General features: G+C 50.5%; 3 protein-coding genes across 5 annotated transcripts; 2 read left to right on the forward strand and 1 right to left on the reverse strand.

Annotated features, from left to right (window-relative positions):
• Window positions 1-119: 119 nt before the first annotated feature.
• S1PR4 (sphingosine-1-phosphate receptor 4) lies at window positions 120-6,262 on the reverse strand. 2 transcript variants are annotated; one of them, XM_017834460.1, is made up of 3 exons: window positions 6,203-6,262; window positions 2,486-2,622; window positions 120-1,593 (listed from the first exon to the last, which is right to left on the reverse strand). In XM_017834460.1, the coding sequence occupies exon 3, from the start codon at window positions 1,398-1,400 to the stop codon at window positions 177-179; it is 1,224 nt and encodes a 407-aa protein (XP_017689949.1). In that variant the 5' UTR covers window positions 1,401-1,593; window positions 2,486-2,622; window positions 6,203-6,262; the 3' UTR covers window positions 120-176. The 2 variants fall into 2 exon arrangements, with proteins under 2 accessions (XP_017689949.1, XP_017689948.1); XM_017834459.1 differs by lacking the exon at window positions 6,203-6,262 and adding an exon at window positions 2,732-2,999.
• LOC108506964 (cathepsin G-like) lies at window positions 5,828-7,834 on the forward strand. Of its 2 annotated transcripts, none has more exons than XM_017834461.1 (5): window positions 5,828-5,919; window positions 6,002-6,161; window positions 6,352-6,487; window positions 6,776-7,027; window positions 7,348-7,834. In XM_017834461.1, exons 1-5 carry the CDS (start codon window positions 5,856-5,858, stop codon window positions 7,480-7,482), a joined length of 747 nt encoding a protein of 248 aa, XP_017689950.1. In that variant the 5' UTR covers window positions 5,828-5,855; the 3' UTR covers window positions 7,483-7,834. The 2 variants fall into 2 exon arrangements, with proteins under 2 accessions (XP_017689950.1, XP_017689951.1); XM_017834462.1 differs by having other exon boundaries at window positions 5,830-5,919; window positions 6,017-6,161.
• A 2,288-nt stretch (window positions 7,835-10,122) lies between these two features.
• On the forward strand, window positions 10,123-12,760 carry LOC108506946 (granzyme E-like). Its single transcript, XM_017834410.1, has 5 exons — window positions 10,123-10,186; window positions 10,278-10,440; window positions 11,725-11,866; window positions 11,961-12,188; window positions 12,623-12,760. The coding sequence occupies exons 1-5, from the start codon at window positions 10,123-10,125 to the stop codon at window positions 12,758-12,760; spliced, it is 735 nt and encodes a 244-aa protein (XP_017689899.1).
• Window positions 12,761-18,004: the final 5,244 nt, after the last annotated feature.

Consider the following 18,004-nt stretch of genomic DNA (forward strand, 5'->3'; position numbering starts at 1 on the left):
GCACCCACACTGAAACAAAATCCCAGTCTGATGGGACTAGAAAGCCCAGTTAACAACTGGGGTGGGGCTGCCCCTGGTCAGCCTGAGTTGCACGTAGGCTACAGTTCTGCCAGGCCAGGACCAGCAGAATGAGGTCCTGGGAGCTATCTGGCACCTCTTGCTCTTCCCATGGCCTCTCAGAGGCTGGGGAGATTGCTCATCATGCTGGAGTTGCTGGAGAGAGGTGCTCTGGGCCTAGCATTCAGTGCCACAGAGCTGCGGAAACTCTCCCGGTAGCGCAGTGAGCTCTCTGTGGATGAGCCAGAGTTGATATCTGTGATGACCATGCAGTTTCCCAGGCAAAGCCCAGCCCTGACACAGCAGCAGCACAGCAGGCTTCCCACAGCACGGCGCACCTCCACGCTCCTCAGGGAATAGATGATGGGGTTGACGCCTGAGTTAAGCAAGGCCAGAGCCAAGGTCCAGTCCAGGCTGTGGAGGTGTGTGCAGGTCTGGGTCTCACAGAAGACATCAAACAGCAACAGAACAAAGAGGGGACTCCAGCAGATGATGAAGGCACCCAGGATCATCAGCACAGTCTTAAGCAAGCGCAGGGAACGCTTGCGGCTGTGCCGAGAACTGGTTTGCTTAGAACTGGCCTGGACCAGTTGGAAAATGGAGATGTAGAGGCCAATAATCCCCAGGAGGATGATGCTGAACATGACTACAGAGAAAAGGATGTAGTTCTTGGAGTATAGAGGCAGGAGCACAGAGCAGGCACTGAAGTCACACAGGCAGTTCCAGCCCAGCAGTGGGAGCAATCCTATGACGAAGGCCAGCAGCCAGCAGGAAATGATGAGGCTGCGTAAGCGCAGGGTCTTGCTGGCTTCATTCTCAGCAATTGGCCTCACCATGGCACTATAACGCTCGATGGCTGTCACGAGCAGGCTGAAGGTGGAGGCAGCCAGCGCAATGAACAGGATGCCTTCCCGCAGGAACCAGAGCTGAGGTGAAAGCTGGAAGGTCTTCTTGCCTGAGAGGCAGAGATTAGAGAGGTAGGCAATTCCTGCAAGCAGGTCACTCACAGTGATGCTGGCAATGCAGGAGTAGACCCAGCGGCGGGCTCTCAGACAGCGCAGGATGGCCAGCAGCACGAGCAGGTTCTCCAGGATGATGATGCAGCTGATGACGACGAAGATTGTGCGGATGAGACCCATGCCCTCGTCCTCAGACTGCCGGTTGGTTAGCTTGCCTGTGAAGTTGTAGTGCTGCAGGATGATGTTCACATTCCTCATGGCAGCCAGCTGCAGGCAGGAGCCTTTCCTGTCGAGCGGGTCAAGTCTGAGCTCAGGATATTGAGCAGAGTCCAGTGGAAGGAGAAGGGAGTGATTCAACAGCCAGCTTAGCACTGGACCATCCATCTTCTGAGGCTGGGTCAGCAGCCAAGGGATACACGATGGAGGAAGGGATCAGGTAGGGTTTGGGGCAGAGCAGATCCTCTGTTTAAGGGCTAAAGTAGCCATGAGACTCTGCCACACAGGACTGGCTCTAAACCCAACAGCCCTGCTTAGTGTGCAGAGGAGAGTTAGAGTCCTGTCTGTCAGCCCTGCAGCACTGAAAGAGCAAGGGGAGAGGAGAGTGAGGTGTTTTGTAAGTCCACCGTGAACATAGGCTTCCTGTTGTTTAATAAAGTTTCCTGTTGTGAGTGAGAGTTACTGTTTCTAACAGCTATCACCATTTCTTGGTAAGGGTTTGGCTATTGTCAGCTTTGCTGTGGTTGTGATGGTGGGACATGAATGAAATAATATGTCAGGCCCCTCTTTGGGTCAGAGCAGTCTGGGTCAAATGAAGCAACACCTCCCACCTTGATGGGTAAGGCCCGTGGGGCTGAACTGAACCAAGTGCTAGTAAGAGCTATTAAAGCAGGCAGTTGAGATACTAAGTGCTTTGCCTGTTGTGGTACTAAATTCATCCCTGAACCTGCCAGAGAGCAACTGCCTCTTCATCAACTGCCCTGTGCACCACCCACGATCAGATACATCCTTCTTCAGGAGTAAGCTCCATGCTGTCACCCCTCTGGGCTTCTCTGTGGGCCCAGCTCCTGCAACTCTCTCAGAACAGGTCCATCCATGTCCTGCAGTCTGTGCAGCAACTCCAGGCACCCATGTGACTGAAGCTGGGGCTTAGCTCCATCCAGTTCAAAGGGAACCAGCTGGTCAAAGCTAAGCATGTGCCCTGACACTGCACCCCCCCACCTTCAAGCACATTCTAGAGATGGGCCAGAATCTTCCCATTGTCTGGGTCACAGGCAGGGAAGGAGGCAAAAAAGTGCTGCCTCTTGTCATTGCAGAAGGCACAAAGTGCTGCACTGAGATTGGAACCAAGGAATCCAAATGTGACTGTAATATTAATGTCTATCATTGACCTATTCCCTACATCTGCAAAACTCAACTGGAGAGAGTCTTGCAATGCAATGTTCCCAGTTGTGGCTGGGAATTTGACTCACCTGTCATGGCTGGTATGAGGCTCTTGCTGCCGGAGGGAGGTTCCACAGTTGGCAGTGCTCTCCAGATGCTTGTCCAAGGCCCAGCACAGAGCAGGTAGAGGGGAGAACTCCTTGTGCAAAATAAGTGAGACTTCTACCTATCAAAGTTGAAAAAGGGAAGTTACAACATCAACCACATTCTGTGTGGAGGATGGACCCCACCCAAATCATCTGCAAAAAGGCATAGATAAAAGAAAGACAGAGGACCTTTTAACTCAGGATCACAGCAGATGTCCTACTTTCACCTGTGTTCTCACTCCAGACTGGCACAAATTCATGAAGAGGTCCCCAGGCTGAGAGCAAAGAGCGGTGACTTCTTCCATCACCATGGCAAACAGGGAGTTGTCCAGGGAGTCTATCCACTGCTGGATGAGTGGAGAGATTCTAGCCTGGATGGCAGCATAGACAAGTGGAAAATGCACAGGGGGCTCCTGCTGCAGGAAGTCATGTGCAAGCAAGAGTGGTTCTCATCAAAAGCTGAGGGCTCCATCTTGCACCTTCACCCTTTCAGCCGTTGTTTTGGCCTTTTATCAGCAGTGTGGAAAGAAACTCATGCTGATAAAGTCAGCAGATGACCCCAAGATTGAAGGAGCGGAAATCAGCAGGAAGGCTGGGCCAGGAGTGCAGCTCAGTTTAGAGGAGTGCAGGTTTGCACGTTCAGCACAAAGAGCACACTCCCAAATGGTCTGGGCTGATGCTCCCTGTGAAGAACTGGAATCCAATGGGTCATTGTGACCCTTACACATAACCCTCACTTTGCTCTTGCTTCAGGATGAGCCTCCGGCTAACTTGTCTGCTCAGGACAGAACTGGTGGAGTGTTCCTGAAAGATCAGAGAATGGAGACATTTGCCTTTTCAAGGGCCCTAAGTAGCTTCTCAAAGAGCTGGCAGCATGTGAGGAGTCTCAGAACAGAGATTCCTGACAGGAATGAGCTCTTTGCAGGGGAGATCTGTGGAGAACATGAGATTGGCGGGAGGCAAACATTTTTAATGACAGGAGGGCTCAAGGCAGATGAGCAGCTGGGACAGGTTGACACACTCACCCATGGGGTGCCAGGTCCTCTGGACCAGCAAAATATTGGAGGCTCTTCCTAATGCCCCCTACATAAGCACATCAAGTGTTGCCTAAAAGACAGTGCTAATTGTTTTGTCAAGAGCTGTTCCAGTGAGGCAAAACCTTGTTCCTTGCTTGTCCTAGAATCTAGTTTGTTTGGTCATTCCATGGCAGAATGAGCTGGGTACCTGTGAGGCATGTTGCATGCAGAGAGAGGGACTAGCTCTGGGAAGCTGCCTGAACTGTGTCCCAGCTGTGACTCAGCCCTTCCAGCCCCCCCCCCACACACTGCAAGTCACCACACACCTCAGACACTGCTCCTGCCTCACAGCAAGTCAGGGTAGGGTCCCATCCCCAGAGGAGCCTGGAGATGGTTCTTGGGTCCCCTGCCCTCCATGCAATTTGCTCAGCAGAGCACAGCTGGCTGGCACAAATCCAGCCCCATGTCCTCCTCAAAGCTGCTGCCACCAGACCTGAGGTGTGGAGTCCCCAGCTCCATGGCTGGGGGGGGTGAGAGTTCCCTCGGCTGGTCACCCACACGAGGGAGAGTTCCTGTTGTACAGCATGTCCCTGCTGCTATCTGCACAGACGCAGGCTGAGCTTTATCTTGGTACTTCTCCTTTGCTGCCATTTCATTTCAGATGTTCTTTCTTAGCAATGAAGTGAGGCGTGGTCAGGACACCCCATCCCGCGATGTTTCTCATCTCTTTCCTCCAGATAAAAGCTACAGTCTACTTGCAACTGCCTGATAGCTGCCAAGTCCTGGGTTTGGAAGGACCAGGGGGGGCATGGGTGGCAGCTGCAGCACTGTGGACCCCCTACAAAATCCATGGCTAGAGCAGGTATTGAGGGATACTCACATGAGTATCCTTAGCAGCAGAAGCCCTGGAACTCTCCAGAGGTCAACAGGACGGCAAAAGCACCTAGGGCCCAGAGGGAGGAATTTGTCTGCAGTCAGGGATGCCAGAGAGAACAGGACAGTAGCAGCCTGAAGCTCAGCTCCCTGGGTCCATGGCCAGTGGCCTGCCCAGTCCCTCCTTCCCTGGGGCTGCTGCTCTCAGGAGGGCATCCGGTCCCAGATTGTAGGGGGCCACAAGCAGCTGCAAGGGAAAGACAGCAAGTTACAAGATAAAACGTCGATGATTTCTGTTGAGGTTTTCCTGCTGTGGTGCTGTACAGTTCTGATTAAAACCTGTATTTTCTGATAATATGATTAAAAAAAAAAGTGGGCAAAACTCTACAGAGTGAGCCCTGTCAGGCAGCCCCCAGGCTGGCTCATGAACAGCTGGCATCCTCATCTATGTCCCGCATCTCCACCTCCCCACCCACCCATCCTGTCCCTGCTGCATGGCCCTACCACAGCCCAACATCAGCCAAGGCATCCACTTGCCCGCAGGTGTTTTTCTGCTCCAGGAAGGGTGGAGTTGTGCTGGTTTAAAAATGACTGATCACTCCTGGCAGTTGGGTGGTTGCATTTCCTCACTTTGGTCTCTTCTGCTGTGTAGCAGCAGACAGTCCTCTTTATAGAGGCACAATGTAGTCCCCAACCTGGCAGGATGCTTCTGGACCCAGAGGAGCCAAGAAGAGTCAGCAAGACCCCTCTGACGTGGGCTGACACCAAACCCTGGAGACCTGGCCCTTCACAGTACTTGAAGAAATGTCCCAGGGACAGTTGTTGTGTCTGACTGTCAGTTCATTGAAAGTGGGTGTTGGTGATGGTGGGTCTCTGTAGGAAAAGAGTCTCTGAAGTGCATCTTTTGATTTGAAGGTAAACAAGAATATTGAAAGAAAAAGTTTCAGGATCATCTCCTCTAGACCACATTAATGACCCTAAATGGCAAAGTTTTGTTAACTGTTTGTTTTTTAAGTGGCTTTTCTTTAAAACCTTGCATTTCCTCAAGCCAAGAACATTAAACAGAAACTGTGGGAGAAATGTTAAATCACACCTAAAAAACACCCTAGAACACCTCTCCTGGTCAGCATCCCTGAGGCTTTGGGACTATGGTGTGCCAGGCTCTCTCTGCCCTGGCCTTTCTGTCTTGTGCTATCGCTCATCAATCACAGCCACAGGCCACATGGGCACTGAGCAGACCAGGGCAGCAGCGATGCCCACAGACCTGCAGGGGTGCTGCCCTGTTCTGATTAGCACAATCAGCCCACTGCACATGGTTTCCTGGCTGCTGGGTACAGCTGGTTCCAGGGTATAAAACCAGCCTCTGGGCACAAGGAAACTCAGACTTCCACACATCTTGGAAGGAGTGTCCAGCTGTGGGAGAGATGTGCCAGCCTCAGCCACTGCTGGCCCTGCTGCTCCTGCTCTCCTGCCCATGGGCCAGTGCCAGTAAGCTGGGGTTCTGCAAGCTGTTGCAAGTGAGGCTGCTCGTCTGGGCTCTCACCTCAGGAGCCATTGGCTCATTCTGCAGTGGGGTGTCTTTCAGGTGCTCTACAGGGTCAGATTGTGGGGGGCCATGAGGCGCAGCCCCACTCCCACCCTTACATGGCATACCTGAAGATAGGGATGTCTGCCTGTGGGGGCTTCCTGGTGGCCCCTGAGTGGGTGATGACAGCCGCACACTGCAAGGGGTGAGTATTTCATATGGGAGCTTTATCCCCTTGTTTCTCACCTAACCTGTGATGTCCTTCACTGGAGTGTTTTTGGAGTAGGTTCCTCTTTCTCCTGTTCTCTGCAGCTCTCTCCACCTGCCTGCCAAAGGGGAGGGAGCTGGGTGACACCCAACCTTATTCCCCCCTCTATGCTCTGTGTTGTGGCCAGGAATATCACAGTCATCCTGGGGGCTCACGACATCCACAAACCAGAAACAACCCAGCAGGTCCGGGGAGTTCTCAGATACCACGAGCACCCTGAATACGACCCTGACACCATGTTTAATGACATCATGTTGCTCAAGGCAAGGCGGTTCTGCAGTGGGCAGTGGGGCAGAGGGTGGGATGGGGCTGTGGGTCTGGCAGGGTCCACCTCTGCAAAGCTGCTTCTGCCCAAACTGCTGGAGGCAGGCAAGACTGGGAGGGACCTGGGAGGGAACCACTGGCAGGGCTTGGAGCCATATGCCACGTTCACAGGAGCTCACTAGAGCTTACAGTGCCACATGTCCTGCTAGACCTCCCCTACCTCTGCATAGAAAGCATCCTTCAGCTCTTCTACTCATAACCTTCTCCGAAACCCTGCTTTCTCCCAGCTGACATCAAAGGCCACTCTCAATGACTATGTCAAGACCATTCCACTGCCCAAGACCAGCAGTGACCTCCCCACAGGCACTAAGTGCAGCATCGCCGGCTGGGGTCTGATTGATGACGACCAGGTGACCAACAAGCTCTTTGAAACCAAAGTCTCCATCTACAGCCGCAGGAAATGCACCCTCTTCTACCCACATCTTGACACTGGCATGGTCTGTGCTGGCAGCTTCCATGAGCTGAAGGATTCCAGCCAGGTAGGGGCTGCCAGCAGGCTGGGGTTTGGCTCTCTGAGAGCAGATGCTGCTGCTGCCACAGATGGAGCTGATTCCCAGGGCAGGCAACAAGCATTTGATCTGTAGCTCCCATATGAACCAACTCTCTGGACATCTTGACACCACAGTCCCTGCACAGTAGCAGAGGTAGAGCCCCAACTCACCAGCTTGGGGCAGCTCCTCCAGCCAGGTGGGCATGTGGGGCAGCAGCAGAGCCATAGCCCCGCTAGGCAGGGAGGGACCAGGGGAAAACCTGTTCCCACAGGGAAGAGGCCTCTAAAATCAGTCTCATCTGTCCCTAGGGAGATTCTGGTGGGCCCTTGGTATGCAATAAAGTGGCACAAGGCATTGTTTCCTTTGGGTATAACGCCCCACCTGGGGTCTACACCCGCATCTCCAACTACCTGCCCTGGATCAAAAAAGTCATGAAGAAGTAGCAGCAGCCACAGCACTTGCTCCAGCTCAGATGTTGCCCTGGAGACTGCAATGGCTTCCTTCCTGTCCCTGCTGAAGGCTCAACTCCCTCCTCTCTCCTTGGGAACCCAAGTGACTTGGTGCACATGAGGGTCCTCTTCATTCTGTTCTGAGGCTGCTGGCTGTCCCCTTCCCTGCCCATCTCAGGCAGCAACTTCAGAGCCATATTAAACACCCTGACAGAGGCAAGAATAGTCCCTGATGGCACAGAAAGAGGCTGTGCCACAACAGACCCCATTTCCTTCAGAGATAACACTGTCCCCTCTTGAACCTTGCTGCACTTAAAACATCCACAGTAAACTCAAAGCTGCATTTCCCAGTGTGTGTTGTCTTTCTTGTGGTCTTGCCACAGAGAGAAGGAGGGAGGGTCTGGCTGCTGCAAGTGAGAGGCCAGACTGTTGGGACAGCAGCAGTCACGGCTCTGCATCCTGAATTGCTGGCAAGCTCGGAAACAAGAGCTATGGTTGCCCTTCCTGGGGTCATGGGGATGATGAGAGTTTTGCAAGGAGAAGAAAAGCCCAGTTAGAAATGGGGCGGGAAAAGTGATGGGCACACACTCGATTTACCGACTTCAGCATCATTAGCACCTTCCTGGAAGCAGCTGACAGCTGACAGGACATGGTGCATCAGCAGTACCAGGACTCAAAAGCTGCCATTCTCTACAGAGTAAAGGCTATCCCCTCTGCAGGGACCTTATGGTTGGGAGATGTTGGACCCTAGGACAGAGTACAGCCAACACAGCAGGCTGGATGACAGGGTAAACTAGCTGTAGGAGGCTTCACTGGACTTTTTGTGGACAGTGGCCTTGGCATGGGGAAGGTGGCTGTTGAGATGTCAGGGACAGAGCTTTAGGATCCCAGAGAGGAGGCAAGAGCGAGTCCTAGCTGGGGGCTGTCTGCTGTGAAGCTGGTTGGCATGTTTCTGTTCCTCTTGGCAGAGTCTGTTCCAGTGGTGGACCAAACCCAAAAGGCTTACGGTTCTCCTCTCAGCCAGATGGTGCTGAGAGACAAGCTTCCCCCACAAAGGATCCTTGAGCACTGTTTTCAGACAACTCCTGCGCTGGAGTCTGAACCGCCTTCCATGGTCTGCACCAGAAGAAAAACAACCTGCCCTCTGAGCCCTAGTCTCCTTTGTTCTAGTTAGTTTCTGGTAGCCTCTCTTATATACAGAGAGAGCTAGAGCTTCCTGGAGGAGATGATGAGGGACAGAGACAATGCATTGGTAAATAACTGAGCTACTGAGCATTCGGGCACAGAATGACAGATGTTTGTGCAAACTCAAGAGGAGACTAAGCTGGTTTGTGGTGGGGAAAACCGGTGGGGAATTTTAAACATATAGAAAGTGTGTGCAATCCAAGGGAAGGGGGTGCTTACCCTGCTCTCATGGTCTTTCAAAGTCTCCCACTAGTCGCTTCCATCAGAGGGAGGAGATGACCTACAGTCTGCCCTGATGTCTGCTCATATGTCCTCCATGTTCCTGCCTAAGATGAAGGGAAACTATGTCACCTTTGCCTTCACCACCCAGGCTGCCCCGGGGAAACTGAGAAGGTTCCATGTTTGGGCTTTTGCTCACAGCTGCTATCAGTTAAGAAATCTGCAAGTGAACAGGCTACAGCTGCTTATCTGTGCAGTGTGAATCTTTGTCACGTCAGGGTCTTCCTCGAAGCTCCAGCCCTTGCAGTCTTTGCACGAGAATAGGAACCTTTAGGCTTAAATTTGGGGTTTACCCAGTGACACTGGAGGCAGAGAGGAGAGCAAATTTACCATCAGTTAGCGAGGGCAGCAAGGAAGTGTCAGCCCCATTTCGTCACAGCTGAACTGCGAATGTTCAAACTTTGCTCTTATCGTAGAATCCCAGAATGGTTTGAGTTGGAAGGGCCCTTAGGGGTCATCTCATTCCATGCCCCCTGCCATGGGCAGGGACATCTTCCACTAGACTAGGTTGCTCCAAGCCCCATCCAACCTGGTCTGGAACACTTCCAGCAATGGGGCAGCCACAGCTTCTCTGAGCAACCTGGGCCAGGGCCTCACCACTCTCACAGCCAAGAATTTCTTCCTAATATCTGTGCAGTGTTATAAACACATTCACAGCAATTTTGCTCCATTAGACAAGACTACACCTACTGAGAGAGAGCAGGAAAGCCCTCAACTGCCACTTCATGGTCTTTGGAACTGGTGCATCAGGTGAAAGAAATCTTGATCTTGTAGGGCTGCTGATGAAAATTAAGAGAGTTTGCAAGTGTTCAACAACAAATAGAAACTGCAAGGGAAGAGCCCACTGGAAGTCAAAGAGATAAGGGTGAGCATGTTCCCCACAGCTTCCAGCACAAAGGCAATGACCTAAAATTGGCTTTGGGTTCAGAAGGACGTCAGATACCCCAGATCAGGCCCAAGATGAAGGTGGGTTGATGCCCAAGGCTAAGATTGACTGAATTCCCCTCTCAGATTGCTGAGGTATGCAACTTGCAGAGAGATTTGTCAGATGAGTCTGACTTCTGTGGTTTCCTGGAGTCTGGTCTCAGGCTATAAAACCTTGCTGGGAGCAGGAAGAGACCCTGACTGCACCCCACCTCTAAGGGATCCACTGAAGCCCAGAACACCATGATGGAGCACCTGCAGACACTCCTGATCCCTCTCCTGATGGTGATGTGGCCCCCAGTCAACACCAGTAAGTAGAGTGGGCTGGAGGCAAGGAGAGGGTTGGGGAAGGATGAGTCCCAGACAGCATGTCCTGTGCCCTCCAAACCCCTTGTCCTCAGTCCTATCCATTGCAGATTATTCCTGGAATCGGAGGGAGGGAGGAGGTGAAGCCAGGACACCCTCCACACCCTACATGGCCTATCTGCAAGGAAAGAACAACCATTCCTGCGGAGGGTTCCTTGTGGCCCCGAATTGGGTGATGACAGCAGCTCAGTGCCTTGTGTAAGTTTTTGCTGTGTTCATACAGCACCTGGTGCAGTGAGGTGATCGCACCACCATGACCCGGGTACCATCTCCTACACAGAGGTCTAGGAGTTGGAGTCACTTCCTACATGGCCATGGGCAGACTCTTTTCCCAGCAGAGAGCACAGGCTGTGCTGTGGGGCAGGGCACAGCTGGGGGGACAGCATCACAACAGCTCTCCCTGCAGCCTTCCCTGTCTGTCTCCCCAGCCCACCCTCATATACTTACCTTTCTTTTTTATTCCCTCTTCATGACTCGTTTTATTCTTCCTAGATGCCACCCAGAGGTCAAAGTGGCTTCTTCCCTTGCTGGCACTGACCTGCTGGCATGGCAGGGATGGTTGTTGTCAGGCTTTGTCCTTTCTGCCACCAAGAGACTGTTCGAGACTGTTAGCAGAATTACCTACTATGAGCAAGCTGCTTGCCCAGCCCTTTTCCATCCCTCCAGCTGGACAGCCTAGGGCATGGACAGGCAGGAGGGCTTTTCTATATGTGCATGACTCTGGGTGTAGCTACCGCTCACCTCAGGGCTGACAGATCTGCCCTGGTGCCAGTGACCCAGGTTCAGGGCCAGTCCCCACACCCGAGCAGCAAAAGGGAGGACCAGCAGAACCCAGGAGCCTGGATGTCCACATCTCACCTGGGAGACACATGTACCCAAGGTCTTCCCAGTTTTCCCAAGGCAGCCCCTTCTGCAGGTGATGTAAAGGCAAGTAAAGGGACATAGAAGGCTCCTGATTCAAAAATCCCTTGACTTCCACAGGCCTATGAAGCCCAGACCAACAGTTCACATATCTTAGTACACAGCAGCAGCACTGGATCAAATCTGCCCAGTTTGAGATCTAGAGGTAAAAGAACCCTTGCAGACTCTGCCTGTAAGACAGGAACTTGCTCTGCCTCTTGTCTGGGCAGATTCACTGGCAGAGCTCCTTGATCCCACCGTTCTTCTTAAAACATGCATATATAACACAGTCTGTATATAGAAAGTATATACTATACACACTACATATGTGTACTATTGTATATATAGCATACAGTGTATCTATGCTAATAGTACATATACATTAGTATATATATGAGAGAGCATACGCATAGATATACATATATATATATATATATACACACACACACTCTATACACAATGTATGTAATATATGTACACATGGCTGGTCTCTCCTGGCCATACCCTGGGGAGATTAGCCTCAGTGTTACCAGGCAAGACAGGAAAAAGCTAACAACATACACTATGCTTGATATTTATCAGCCACAAACCTCTGACTGTCATCCTCGGAGCCCACACAGTCCAAATGAAAGAAGAAAGCTGGCAAAAGTTCGAAGTCGAAGAGTATCACTGCCACCCATACTTTACCAGTCCTAAGGAGGGAAATGACATCCTCTTGCTGAAGGTAACTACCTGCCTGGAGCAGAAGGGAACAGCCTTCATCACAGCAAATGTACAGGCCAAGCACTTATTTCTCTATTTTCTGTCCCCTTGCCCAGCTGAACGGCAATGCCACCAGCAACAGCTTCGTTAGGACCATTTCCTTTGAAACATCCAAAGTTCATGGTGGGACTGTGTGCAGCGTAGTTGGCTACAAGACACCCACTGGCACATTACGTGAAGCCACTGTCACCATCATCAAACAAAGGGACTGCCTCAGCCGCTACCCTGGGCTTGCTGAAAACTTGATTTGTGGCCGCAGCAGATCTGCTGAGGTACCTGAAAAGGTCAGTCTCTGACTTAGGTAGGAGGAAACTATAGGGACAGTTTTAGCCCTGGGTGAAGCAGAAGGGACAAGAAGATCCTTGTCTTCCCATGGCAGAGGACTTTGGAGTCTGCAGCAGCATTGTGGGATAACAGCTTGGTCAGAGGGGTTCCCTCTAAGTCTCGTAGCTGGTCAGAGTGCGTTTTGGATCTGCAGCCAGCAGAAGGGCAGAAATGAAGCTTCAGTGTTGGTCCAGCTGTAGCTGTGCTGGGTCCCAAGCAAAGCTGTCAGCAGTCCCTTTTGGACTCAGAGCTATCCCCATCCACTGCGAGTCCAGGCTTCTCCTGGAGAAGCTCTGTCCTGATATATGCAGCCTCCCTGATCTTTGCAAAGGCACCCTTTCCCTGGGGACCCCACATAAATCAGCACTGATCTCTCTCCTCCTCCATTTCACAGGGTGATGCTGGGGATCCACTGGTCTGCAATAACAAAGCCTATGGCATCTTCTCCTACAGGCATAACAACTGGCCCGGTTTCTACACACACATCGCTCGTTACCTTTCCTGGGTCAACAGTGTCATGAAGTCAGCATGACCCTGTTCTCCCTGCAGCTGCTGCCCTGGAGAACTCACACTCCAGAGCCTCATCCTCACCAGCTTTCTTTTCCTTTCTCACTGGGAAACATCCTACACTGATCCTCATGGATGTGACAAGGACTTCTCTGTGGCAAAGCCGAGCTATGCCAGTGGGGGGCTCAGCACAGAGATCAAGGCTCGACTGTTTATTCCCTGTGCATACTGGGGAGTACCTGGTCACGCAGTGTGTGCTTCCACACTGCTGCCCTTTTTACCCCTTTTTCAAGCTGGCTGTGGTTACAGCTCTAGAGGGGAAGCAGCAGGGCAGCCCCAAGAGAGGTGCCAGTAGCTGCTGGGATGTCTGTTATCCTTTGGGGAAGGCTGTATAACTAGATCAGATGGATCCAAAGAACAGCATCCTCCCTGACCTTTGCATTTGTGACAGCAGATGTTTGGGTGTCCTTTGCCCAAGCCCTGAGGTTTTAAGGTTGCCCAAGCTCCAAAGAAGACACTTTCAGTTCCTGCTTCACTACTGCTGCTGCTGTCCCCTACCTCTGAAACTTGCTGCCTCCTTTCTCCCCTCTTCTGTACCTCCAGTGTTGTAAGAATACATAAAAACAATAAATTGCATCTGTATTTGAAAGCCTTTTTCCTGATCTGATTTGGATTTCTCCTGGCCACTGGGTTCAGTCCTGAACAGCTCAAAAGAAAGTCACTGCTCAGACAGCTGAATCTCAAGCTGGAAGCTTCTATCCCAAAAAATGGCCTCAGTTTTCTGTCTCACCTAAACCCTCAGAATAGGTGTCAAGCCTGGATTTCAGGGCAGGGGCTCTCCTCACATGCAGTTGGGCACAAACACTCCCTCCAGGTACCTCTAAGCTGGTACTTTGGGGGACTTCCTCCCTCTATCACATTAACTCCCCCATGGGCCCCTTTTGATTCTACTCCATTCCATCTCTGCCTGGTTGCCATTCAACAGAAAAACAGCATCTTCTCCTCAGTGCAACTGTCAAGAAGCAGCAATTGCAGGTCCTGCCAGACTCATCCCTTCTCCCTCAGTGTTGTGTTGATTTTGCTGTTGATAAGAACGATGACTTTAACCTCTTCTAACAAGAAACATGGGCAAAGAGAGCAGCAGCAGCAACTGAGCCATGGAGGCTGGAGTGATTTGGGCAGAAGGTACTGCAGCAGCTCAGCTCTCCAGAGCACAACACAGTTTTAGGGAGGCTCTGACTCCATCCCTCCCCACTGCCCTCTCCAGCTCTCGGCACCCCACTGCAGCTGGACTCAGGCAGGTGCCCTGAGGGAGGGACATCCTGACCAACTCTCTGTCACACACAGGCGTTCATCAGGGCACACTGAGTCATTCAGGTCTTTTTAGTGAAGTTGGCACCAAAGAGAAGAACCACACAGACCCACCATGGCCTGATATTCAGCAAATATTTTCTTTCTACATTTTGTGGTTTAAGACAAAAAAATAAATCCCCACCTCTACTATAATAGAATTTTAAAAAAATATTACAATCAAAGGAAATTAACTTGGAGATTTGGTAAGAAGAGACCTAGCAAGAGGAGAGCAAACATTTCCATCAGATGCTTAGGATTTCATTGAAGGATTCCAAAAACCCACTTCTGGGGAGTGTTTGCCTTTCCTTATGTTCACCTCTGCCTAAAGGGGACTTGTCAGAGGCCAGTACAGTATCTGCAGCAGCACTGTATACAAAACACTAGACCAAAGATTTGAAGACTCCAAATACTTTCCAAACCTTGTCATTTAAAATGCCTAAAAGTCCCCAGGTCACTCACCTAAGAAAAGCTGCAACTGAGTATAGTTATCAATGGGTTTTCTGTGGATGATGTTGCACAAGGAGAGCACCTTTAGCACATTTCTGCTGAGTTTTCTATGCACAGAGTGCCCTCTTTGGGCTGGCAACAGTGCGTGTTCTTCAAGGTTCTGTCTCTAAACAACTTCTGAACTGATCCAAAAAATTTACCTCTTGCAATTTGGAAGTACATTCATGGCTAAGCCAAGGAAGGCAATTCCCTTAGGGTTCTTTATATCATTTAATCTGCTCTGAATCAAGGGTTGCAAAGCAGAAAACTCTTTTCCAATCAGGCTGCCAAATCCTTTCCTTAAGAATTCCAAGGGTGCTCTCATCCTGCATCACCTTGCACGTGCAAAGAGCCTGTCAGCTTTTGAAGAATTGCAGATTGAAGGCCTGAGACACTAGGAGGAAGGATACAAACCAGCATAGCAGGAGAGACCTGCCTTTTGGGTGCTTTGTGAAAACACCATGTATTTCCATGGCCAGGAGCTACAGATACTCACCTGAGATGAAGGGAGGAGCAGTTCTGGGAGCAGTGCATAGAAGTGGCCAGGGACAACAAGTAACGGCACCCAGCTGGGGATGCAGAACAGCCCTGGGCAGCAGCTGCGGTCCCTGCCAAGCCACATCCTCATTCAGTTCGGCAGATGCATTATCCAGGAGCTTCATACAGACCAAATGTGGAGTCTTGTCATACACTCCAGTATGGGAGCCACAAAAACTCTTCAAAAGCCACAAGTTCTCAACTCATGGTGGTACAGATGTTACAAAATTTGCTTGTAGAGGCTTAAATTCCTGATCAGACTGCATCACAGAAGATAAAGTAACTCAAAGACAACTCTACTGAGGAGAGCACACAAAAGAGAGTTTGGTTTAGAACAAACCTTCGCTTAGCCCAGGGGCTCAAGAAGTCACTGCTCTTGACAGCAATGTTGCACCACCAGCAGCTGCCGTTCCACAGGCCAAGCTGGTCCCACACTTCTGAGGCACATGGCACCAACCACAGAATCCTGAGTATGGCAGGGTGGGGTCAGGCTAACACGGGAGAGAGAGCTGAAGTGAGAGGAGGGAAGCATTATATTCCTGCTTTATAAATTTCCTATGACATTTTACTCTTCTTAAGCTGAACAGATGCTTCTCTCGCTTTCCCAAAATGGCAAAGGTAATGCTCAAAGAAAAGAGCTTTCTCCTGCTACAATCATCCTGAGGATGGTCGTTGTCCAAGGACAATGCAAATCCTGAAGTCTCTCTTCTTTGCCATTTTCTTCCACATGAGATTTTTTAATATGAAAAAATTGAAAATTGATTTTCTTAATGTCTGGTCCACCCCTGTGCACAATCCCAAGGAGCTGCTCTGGTGTTGGCAGGGACATCCAATGGCCTTGCAGCACTAATACAACCCCAGTCCCTGGGCCAGCACACTTTACCAGGACATTCCTCCGGCCCACAGCCCAGCTCTGACAGCCCTCTTTTGCCAAGTCCCTCCATAGCAGGGAGGCTGCAGGCTAAAGGAATTATTCAGGCAGTAGCAGGTGGCTTCACAACACAGCGCCTCCCAGGTTCCCAAGACCTCTCCTTGCATGATGCGGTACTTGCATGTCAGAGGAGCCAAGGGCCTCTCACCCCAGCAGCGGAGGTGGAGGCAAGGAGGAGCTCACTGTCTTAGTGGAAACACTTCATTCAGTCTGAGTTTGAGGGGTCCTTGGGAAAGCAGTAACCATGAGCTTGCTGCATGGGCTGTTCCCTCAGCTGCCTCCTTCCCTAGATCACTCCAAGACTGGCAGGGATCCCCCCTCCTGCATAACCACTGCCACACTTTGGCAACAGCCCCCTGCACACACACCTGCGGCTGGCAGTGGGCAACCTGCACACGTGGCAACTGGGGGCTGCAAAAGGCCCAAACATGAGGCTCTCACAGTCAGCTGGGAATACTGGGCATTAGTTTTAAGACTTCTTCCCTGAAGTCTCAACCTGTTGATGTGATTTAAAAGAGCATACTACACTCTTTGCAAAGACCAGCACAACACGTGACCCACACAGAGCTGAGGACATGAACAACAAACCAAACATACTGCTTTCAGCCACTGTGACACACTCCCTGGCTGGTGAGGAGACAGAGCCACCAAGAAAAGCAATGTACACTCACCTGTAACTAGAAAACAGCGACAAGGGCCAGCCAGTGCTGTGGCCAACAGACCAGAGTTACCCTCCTGGTGCAAGTCAACACAACATCTCAGGCTGTCCAGTACCTGCAGCTTCACCTGTGTTAAGTGACATTGAAGGGAGTAGAACATCCTCAGTTGCAGGTTCCGAAAACACAGGCAACCTCACATACAGGAAGTTATCCATCTCTGCCCCCTCCCAGCTGATTTAACCTGAAATTCCTGGAGAATGATCCCAGAGAAAAAGAATTAAACTTAACAAACTCCATACTAAGAAATCGCTTTGCCAAAGCTTTCACAGTCATCCATCCCTGGACTAAGAGATAATTTTAAGCCACGTTTCCTATTTCAGTCCATGTTTCTAATAGACAAGACTGGAAGCAGTTTTAGTCCCACCAACATTCCTGCTATTGGCAACAGATATCCTGTTGGAATTGTGCCTGCAATGGGCTGATGCTACAGCAAGAGGTAGCAGCAAATACCAACAACTTCATTATGCAATTCTACTCCAAAATCCCAGAAAACTTTAAATCAAGATGCCACCATTGCATACCTGCACCCCAGTCAGTGTTCACACTTCAGGATTACTGGTACAGTGCATTATACATAGTTATTGCATATTAAAACACGTTTTGCTTCTATGCCTCAGGGTCCTGATTTTCTCAGCAGGAGGCAGACCCTGCTTCCATCAGCTACAGAATTTGCTAAGCCAACCAGGGAGGAGGAGAGGGGGAACAAGAGTGAAGAAACACACGCTCAAACACCACGACTTTTAGGAACAAAATTTATTCCAATTTCAAACAGAGAGTTTATTTCAGGAGAAAGATATGAAAATCAATTTCCATCAGATATTTCTGTAATAAGGGTGTTGCCCAGCAGTCAGAGTGGGATCTTTCCAAGAAACAATCACACTCCTGGACTGGAATGAGACAGTTTGGAGTCTGAATAGATCCTGACACTGGGCATCTTATTCAGAAACTCCTTTACCCTACCCTCTTCCCTCCCCACCCCCCAACACGCACAACAATACATGCATTGCAAATTACAAGGTTTAAAAACAGCATTTTATATAGTATCTTTTTAAATAGGATAATGTTTACATTGTCTTAAATCAGGATCCTATAATATACAAGTATAACCAAATAATTTCCACCACATTGGCACTTGTAAAGAGTCTCTGGCACTACTAAAGAAGGGGCATTGGCACAAACCATACTCTTAAAAAACTGGGTGCTGCGTAACACACTTTATCTCTGCTGGACTCTAATGACCTGG

The sequence above is a fragment of the Lepidothrix coronata genome, unplaced genomic scaffold (assembly GCF_001604755.1).
Source record: "Lepidothrix coronata isolate B3197 unplaced genomic scaffold, Lepidothrix_coronata-1.0 Scaffold233, whole genome shotgun sequence".
Classification (NCBI taxonomy): Eukaryota; Metazoa; Chordata; class Aves; order Passeriformes; family Pipridae; genus Lepidothrix; species Lepidothrix coronata.